This window comes from Podarcis liolepis (assembly GCF_965112155.1).
Source record: "Podarcis liolepis genome assembly, chromosome: Z".
Lineage (NCBI taxonomy): Eukaryota > Metazoa > Chordata > Lepidosauria > Squamata > Lacertidae > Podarcis > Podarcis liolepis.
Genome location: NC_139570.1, coordinates 40,870,649 through 40,878,464, shown reverse-complemented (window position 1 = coordinate 40,878,464; position 7,816 = coordinate 40,870,649). Strand labels below are relative to the sequence as shown.

Below are 7,816 nucleotides of genomic sequence, written 5' to 3'. Positions count from 1 at the left end.
TAATCCATGGCTAGGCAATCGCCTTCTAAATCCGACCTGTGGATGGTCCAGGAATCAGCTTGTTTTTACATGAGTAGAATATGTGCTTTTATTTAAAATGCATCTCTGGGTTATTTGTGGGGCATAGGAATTGGGTCTTATTTTTAAAAAAGAGTTTGGCCCCCCCACAAGGTCTGAGGGACAGTGGACCGGCCCCCTGCTGAAAAAGTTTGCTGGCCCCTGCTCCAATCCTCTGTTAAGGGCCAACCAAGTTACCAAACTCCTGCCACAGTTCATACATTTAATTATAACAAGTTAATTCTCACACACAACATCTTGCCTGACATACTTTAGACACGGGCCCTAAAGCCACTATTAAAAAGCACAGTGCGTCTGGACATGTGCAGAGCGCCTGTCCCCCCCCCCCACCCCTTCGCTTCCGAAGGACCTGAGATGGGGAAGAGCTTGCAGGCGCTCCCGAAATGAAAGACTGGATTTGCGCCAGGTGAGGCATCGACGCCGAGGGCGGCGTAGTTTTTCGGCCGTTCTCCTCTGCCTCCCCCTCCTCCACTTCTTCCGTGCGCCCCTCGCCAAAACTGGGCGGACCCAGCCGCTCGGAGGGAGGAGAAAGGGAAAGAAAGAGAAAGCGGGGGGACCGGCCAGCTCTCTCCGGTTGCTCCAGCAGCCAGGACCAACGCAGGATCAGGGGCTTTCGAGGCGGGGCGGTATGGACGATGGCGTTGGAAGCGGCTCCGTTGACTAAGCTGAGGAGCCGGCGTGCCGCGTTGCTGCGGAAAGGAGTCAGCTTTGAATGCGAGAGCGACGGCGACAAGTAAGGGAGCAATGTTGCTATTATGGGGTGTTCGCTTTGGGAACATCGGGCTGGATCTCTTGGCGGGAGGGGGTGTCTCTCAGTAAGCCATCTGGGAGGGACGGTCCATCCGCTCCGGATCCCCACACACCTGCATTGAGTGGTTGTTGCCGTAGCTTTGCCACGTTGGGATCTAGGAGTCACAGCGCCTGCTGCAGTAGAGGATCCTAAAAGGGGGTCGGGTGGGTTGGGGTGTTGTCTCCCCCCTCCGCCGAGTCCACCCCTGCTCTCTCCTCTTCACAGAACCCAACCAGGCCCAGGAGGTAGACAGCATTAAGGAGACACCCCACCCCCAAGAAAAACCCACCCACCTGGCTTTCTTGATCCCGGATTCAGTTCCCTTCAAAGCTCTGCTTATGTTGTGTTGCATTCCAACTAAGTTCTACTCCAAGTAGACCCGTTGAAACGAACGAACCTAAGTTAGGCACGCACGTTGATTTGAATGATTCTGTTTTGAGTAGGACTAACATTGGCTTTTTGCCTGTTGTGCTGCCCATTTGAAGCTGCTGTTATGTACTGTAGTTAATTATACGGTGCAAAATATATCTATATCGTTTGTGCATATTGGAAACAGCAGGGTCTGAGTTTGGAGAGGATCTGCCTAGAAGGAAAAAGGGACTGAGGCCAGTGGGAGAAAGAAGTGCCTCAGTTTTGAGTCTGGGAGAGAAGGGGATCTCAGAAAGTGTGCTTCTGAGTTCATGCAGAGTGCACTTTTCTTTCCACTGAGGAGCTACAACTGGACGAGGAACTGCATATAGCCCCCAGTGGTGACTGGTGCTTGTTGGGACTGGTGGGGCAGAAGGCAAAGAGAGCAACAGGAGGTGGAACCAGAGCCAGTGATGGGCAGAGACAGACCCCATAACAGGTGGAATCACAGCCAGTGAAAAGCAGAGACAACTAATTCTGGTTGTGCCCTAGTTCTCCTCCTTGCTGAGCCCTACAAGAGAAACACTGGGAGTGAGGAGGAGGAAGAGACTGACAGCCAGGGCCACCCTTGGATTGAATATAAAAAGGCAGGGGTGGTGTTTCCTCCCCACCCTCCAAGATGTTGTGGGACCACAATTCCCATCATCCTGAACCATTGACTATGCTGGCAAGGCAGTGTGTTTTCTGTCCTAACTCATTCACCTTGTAAGCATGGGTGTATCCAGGATTTATGTTAGGGGGCAGGCTTATGTGGGGCAGGGGGCAGAACCGAACTATCTTTGACGAGATTGGTTAGTTAAGTATTTTTATTTATTTACTTGATTTTTTGGGGCAGGGGAGTCAGCTGCCCCCCTGTCCTCCCTGGCTACACCCATGCTTGTAAGTAAGCTCACTAAAACTACTGGCCCTTCTCATTTCTGTGGAGGAGGAGGAAACTCCCCCCCCCGCCGCCCACATGGTTTCTGTGGCAGTTGTGGAGCAGGGATCGTCAGAATCTGGTCCAATACCGGATCTGTAAGGCTGGCCAGGGGTTGCAGGATCACAGAGAGCACTGAGTGAGCAACTTGCTGCAGATGGGGACCTTTAAAAGCTTTATCTTCAGAGTACCTCTTCAGGCTCCTTCCCCTTGTGGAGAACTTCAGAGTGTTAAAGGGCCAACCTTCTGCCCTGGAGATGGGCACTCGTCCTCCATCCCATAGCCTCTTGCGTGGTATGTGCCATGTGTTGTTGGACAGGTGAGGTACAGTGGGAGGCACTGCATTGCTTGGGCTTAGGAGATGCCATCTGTGAGAGTCTTGCCTCTGACCCGACATGCCCTGTGTGGTATGGGACGTCTTCCCAAGGGGTGGTCTTCTGATCTACAGCAGCCAGCTCAGAGCCCTGAGCTTGGTCCAGCTCCATAGTTGGTGCCCCTGAGTCTGGATTGCTGCTAGGTTCTGGGACCATAGCAGTGATGGAGCCCTACATTTATTCCTCTAGTCCATTCACTTGGCTGCCCGCAGTTCCTCCTTCTCTGTGTCTACCAGACTAGTAAGAGAAGTAGCTGATCTTAGTCAGATTATTGGTCCGTCTATCTCAGTGTTGTCTACACTAACCGGCAACAGCTCTCTGGGGTATTGAGGCAGGGGTTTCTCCCAGTCCTATCTGAAGATGCCAGGGAGTGAACTTGTGACCTTCTGCATGCAAAGCATGTGCTCTGCCGAGGAACTATGGCTCTTCTCATAAACATACAATCAGATTCTAGTCCTCATGGTTCTGAATAAAGTGTTAATCCGCGCAGGAGTCTGCCTTACACTGAGTCAGACCATAAGGCATCTAGCTTCCTTTGAGATGTGCACCTTAGAATATGCTCCAGAATCCTGTAACTCAGAACCAGCTCCATGGCAGAGGCTTTGATTTGTTGGTTTTGGAGGCTTGCCAATATAGAAAGTGTTCCCTGAGGGTAGAATGTTTTAATCCATTGAGAGATTAACTCCCTGTCCTAAATAAACATTAAACCTCCTTCCAATGATATGTGGTAAAATAATTCCCAGAGTGCACTTTTCATTAGACAATTTACACAGGGGTAGACCTACAACCTAGGGACATAGGTGACACTGTGGTCTAAACTACTGAGCCTAGGGCTTGCTGATCAGAAGGTCGGCAGTTCGAATCCCCATGACAGGGTGAGCTCCAGTTGCTCGGTCCCTGCTCCTGCCAACCTAGCAGTTCGAAAGCACGTCAAAGTGCAAGTAGATAAATAGTAGGTACCTCTCCACTGGGAAGGTAAACAGCGTTTCCGTGCGCTGCTCTGGTTCACCAGAAGTGGCTTAGGCATGCTGGCCACATGACCCGGAAGCTGTACACCGGCTCCCTCGGCCAATAAAGTGAGATGAGCGCTGCAAGCCCAGAGTCGGCCACGACTGGACCTGATGGTCAGGGGTCCCTTTACCTTTTTAGACCTACAACCTAGATATTCTACATCAAGCATCTGAGGCTTTACCATATGTTGTGGGACTCCAGTTCCCATCAGCCCCAGCCACCATGGTCTTTAATCAAGGATGACAGATGTAGTCCAACAACATCTAGATGACCACAGGTTCCCCATCTCTCTTATAGGAAGTGATGCACCCTGGGGCAGAATGGCCCTAATTTGACATATCTTCCTAAATACAGTGGTGCCTCGAGTTACAAACACTTCAGGTTACCAACTCCACTAACCTGGAAGAGTTACCTCGAGTTGAGAACTTTGCCCCAGGATGAGAATGGAAATCGTGTGCCAGTGGCACAGTGGCAGCAAGAGGCCCCATTAGCGAAAGTGTGCCTCTAGTTAAGAACAGTTTCAGGTTAAGAACGGACCTCCAGAACGAATTAAGATTGTAACTAGAGGTACTACTGTACAGTGGTACCTCGGGTTAAGTACTTAATTCGTTCCGGAGGTCCGTACTTAACCTGAAACTGTTCTTAACCTGAAGCACCACTTTAGCTAATGGGGCCTCCTGCTGCTGCCGCACTGCCAGAGCACAATTTCTGTTCTTATCCTGAAGCAAAGTTCTTAATCTGAAGGACTATTTCTGGGTTAGTTGGGTCTGTAACCTGAAGCGTATGTAACCCGAGGTACCACTGTACATAAAAATGTAATGCTGTTGTCATATTGGAGTTTGTGTTGTGACCAATAGGGGGCCACCCCAACTCCAGCATGATAAATGGCGGGCAAGTGAGCCAGCGAGCAACGATGGTGGCAGGTGGCCCAGGGCAAGCAGTTTAATGGAGAGGAGGAAATCAATCCACAGAGAGGGTTAGCAAGCCACTCTGTGAAGCACCCCCTCCTTTAAATGTGGCAGCAGCAGCAGGGTTTACAGAGCGGGGAGAGGTGCTTCACCAAGTGGTTTAGCAAGCCACTCTGTGAAATGTCTCATCCTTTAAAATGGGTTGGGATGAGCTGTGGGGGTGAGCTGTATGGGGAGCGATGAAAGGGTGGGTTGAAGTGTAAAGGGAGGGGGGGTTTGTCTGGTGTGGGGGAAACACAGTTGACGAATGGGCTGGTGGGGTGACAGGGTTGGCAAGCAGAGAAAGCAGGGGTGCATCCCCTAGTAAACTGGTACTGTAAATATAAATCGAAAGGATGTGAACTGGTGGGGGCTAACCAGGAAAGTGTTTTTTGGGTTGCGGCAGTTAGCTCAATGAAGCTGTCAATTCAGCATTCAGCGTTGGTGAAAAAAGCAAATCTCATGCTGGGAATTATTGGAGCTGGGGATGAATATAAGACAGTTCAGTGTGTGTCATGCCATTATATAAATCCAGAATGCAGCTGCACTCGGAATACTGTATACAACAGCTAGTTCTCTCTCTCTCTCTCTCTCTCTCTCTCTCTCTCCAGAAAAATAAGAATAACATAGTTATTAAACAAAAGTATAAAATAGAAGATTTGAGATCCATTTTAGACTAATAGGGAATGATAAATATGGCCTCACACATCACCAACTTTCTCATTCCAGTAAGAAATTAAAAAAACACCTGCCTATCAACAGATTTGTTGAATTTGGGACTGCTTTATATAACAAAAAAGAAGAATGCAACTTTATAGAATTCTGCACATGGTGGAGAATGTTTGCATAGCTGTATCTGTATCTATCAATCTATAGCCATACATATATCAAATATCCATCAGGGTCATGCAATGAAATTGATCGGTTGGCAGTGGGCTGAAGCCAGACAAATGAAAGTATTTCTTCATACTATACATAATTAATGTATGAATTCGCTGCCACAAGATGCTGTGAAGGCCACTCTGTTAGATGGCTTTAAAAGGGGAATTAGATGAATTCCTGGAGGAGGAGGGAGAGAGGCTATCAATGGCTATTAGCTGTGTTGGCTGAATGGAACATCCACCCCTGAATATCTAGTTGCTGGAGAATATGAATGTCTGCTTGCATTCACTGTGAGCTTCTTAAGCGCTTCTGATTGGCTACTGTAAGATATGGAACACTTGACCAAGACGAACCCTTTGATCTGATCAAGGAGAGCTCTTCTTATAATATTTAGCCTATCTATGTCTGAAATTCTCCAAGACAGGAGGCTGATGCAGCAGCCTTGTTAGGGTTTAGGAGAGTTTGCAATCTAGACCTCCCACCCTGCCATTAAAAACCATTACTAAGCCCCCTCCACCCACCCACCTGGAGTTGTATGCAATGTTAGACCTAATCAGAGCAGGCCCATTGAAAGTAATGACCCTAAGAGAGCTATTCATTTCGATGGGTCTACCCTGAATAGGACTATTAGTGGCTACACCCCCTGGGTATTAAAGCACAGATCAGTTATCAGCCCAGTTTGCACATAGTGGCAAACCATAGCTTATTTGGGTTTACTGTGAATGAGCACAGAACATTCCCCACTCCCTTCTCTTCCCTGGCAGGGACAAAACTGGGTTGACTTAGCATTATGTGAGAACGAGCATTCTTGGAGGTTGCAGTGAACAAACCTTGGTTTCCCCACTTCATCCAGTCTCTATGGTCAAACAAATTGGGATGGATACGCAATAAACAAACTTTCTGGAAGCAACCTATAAAAAGTGAGAGGAGATAGACCACAGTCTATCAGCAGATCTATTGAAAATTCCCCGTGGAGCCTTGCATTATTGAATTAGTTCCCCCCCCACACTCCAAACTGTTCTTTCATATGGGTTGGCGCACAGTTTGGGTTTTGTTGCTCAAACTGCTATACCGTACATCTGTGCCTATTTGTTATTCCTTTCCAGGTGCCTCCCCTCTTCCTCCCCCCATTTCTTGAAGGCCTTTAACAGTCATGTGCCAAGAAATTCAGCAAGGGAACCTTTGTCCAGCATGGAGATGAGAAAGCCTTCACCTGTTGGGTTTCTGTCTGCTTGGCAACTAATAAAGATTCAAGGATCGAGTCAAGAGAGGGAGGATAGCAAGCTTATCTTTCTATTTAACATGGTATTTATGTTCAGTACTACAGCCTAATGTAACTGTGATGTTTCTTTGGCTAGATTTCCCCCTCTTCCCTTGATTCTTCTAGGATTTGTTTTTCATAGGACTAGACAGAAATACCCTTCCTTTTTGGTTCCTCGTGGTTCTGGCATGTGCCTGTATGAATTTCTTGGAAATTACAGCCTTAGCCGTGACGGTGACAATGTTGGATTCCTTTGCTGCAATATTGCTTTGAGGTCTTAAAAGCTGGCGACTGATGAGAGTGGATTATAACATTTCCCCCAGCGCTGTGAACAGAGTGCGCCAGGTCTCTTGATGGCTTTGCTATTATCATCCTTTTCCCATTTTTTTTTTAAATAAATGTTGTGACAACTCTTTTAATTGATTTCTAGGCCACATTTTTATCTGAATTGGTTTGCATATGTAAATATTTGATTTCCGTCAATGTGATGCGAGGTAGGTTGGAGGAAACATCACAGTAGCAATTCATCCTCGATCCCTTTAATTAAAATTGGATGCCCACTGTTACTCTTTTTCTCCTGAAAAGGTTTCACTTTTTGAACACATAGGAGCAAGAATCGCCCTCAAAGGAGGCTTCTGTTTCTGCATGAAATACTATTTCCTGATTAGAAAGGGGCCTAGCTGAGAAAGGAGAGATTGTCTCTCACTGGCAGAGGACACGTTTTTGCATGCAGAAGGTTCCTATGTTAATTGGACTTTGTAAATGGGCTCTCTGCCTCTCTAAGTGGCAAAGTACAGGGTCACTTGCCTCAAAACGTGCTGCATTTGGGGGCCTCTTCCGCTGAGTTAGAGCCCTGGACCTCTGCCCTAAACTGCAGCTCTGACAGCGCTGCTGAGCAGAGGATGGGCGGAACCTCTGCCTGAGATTCTGGAGAACTGCTGCCAATCAGAGTAGACAATGCTGGACTGAATAGAGTCAGGGGTCAGCAAACTTACCACGCCTCAGGCCAGTGTCTCCAGCGGCGATGACGCGGCGGGCCGGAGGGTGGGGGAGTGCGTGCCCATACAAGTGCGCACACGCTATTTCCGGCGCACTTCTGGGTAAGAGAAGCACTGGAAATAGCTTGTGCGCATGTGCACGGGCCTCCTC

At 48.2% G+C, this 7,816-nt stretch overlaps 1 protein-coding gene across 2 annotated transcripts in view; it reads left to right on the top strand.

Moving 5' to 3' along the window:
- The first annotated feature begins 464 nt into the window (after positions 1–464).
- Positions 465–7,816, top strand: part of GARNL3 (GTPase activating Rap/RanGAP domain like 3) — a 102,969-nt gene continuing 95,617 nt past the window's right edge. Inside the window, exon 1 of one of the 2 annotated variants that reach the window (XM_083485806.1) lies at positions 465–811. In XM_083485806.1, the coding sequence (XP_083341932.1) occupies positions 714–811 (98 nt within the window). In that variant the 5' untranslated portion in view covers positions 465–713. The remainder of the gene's footprint in view (positions 812–7,816) is intronic. The other variant, XM_083485809.1, reaches the window with a different exon arrangement.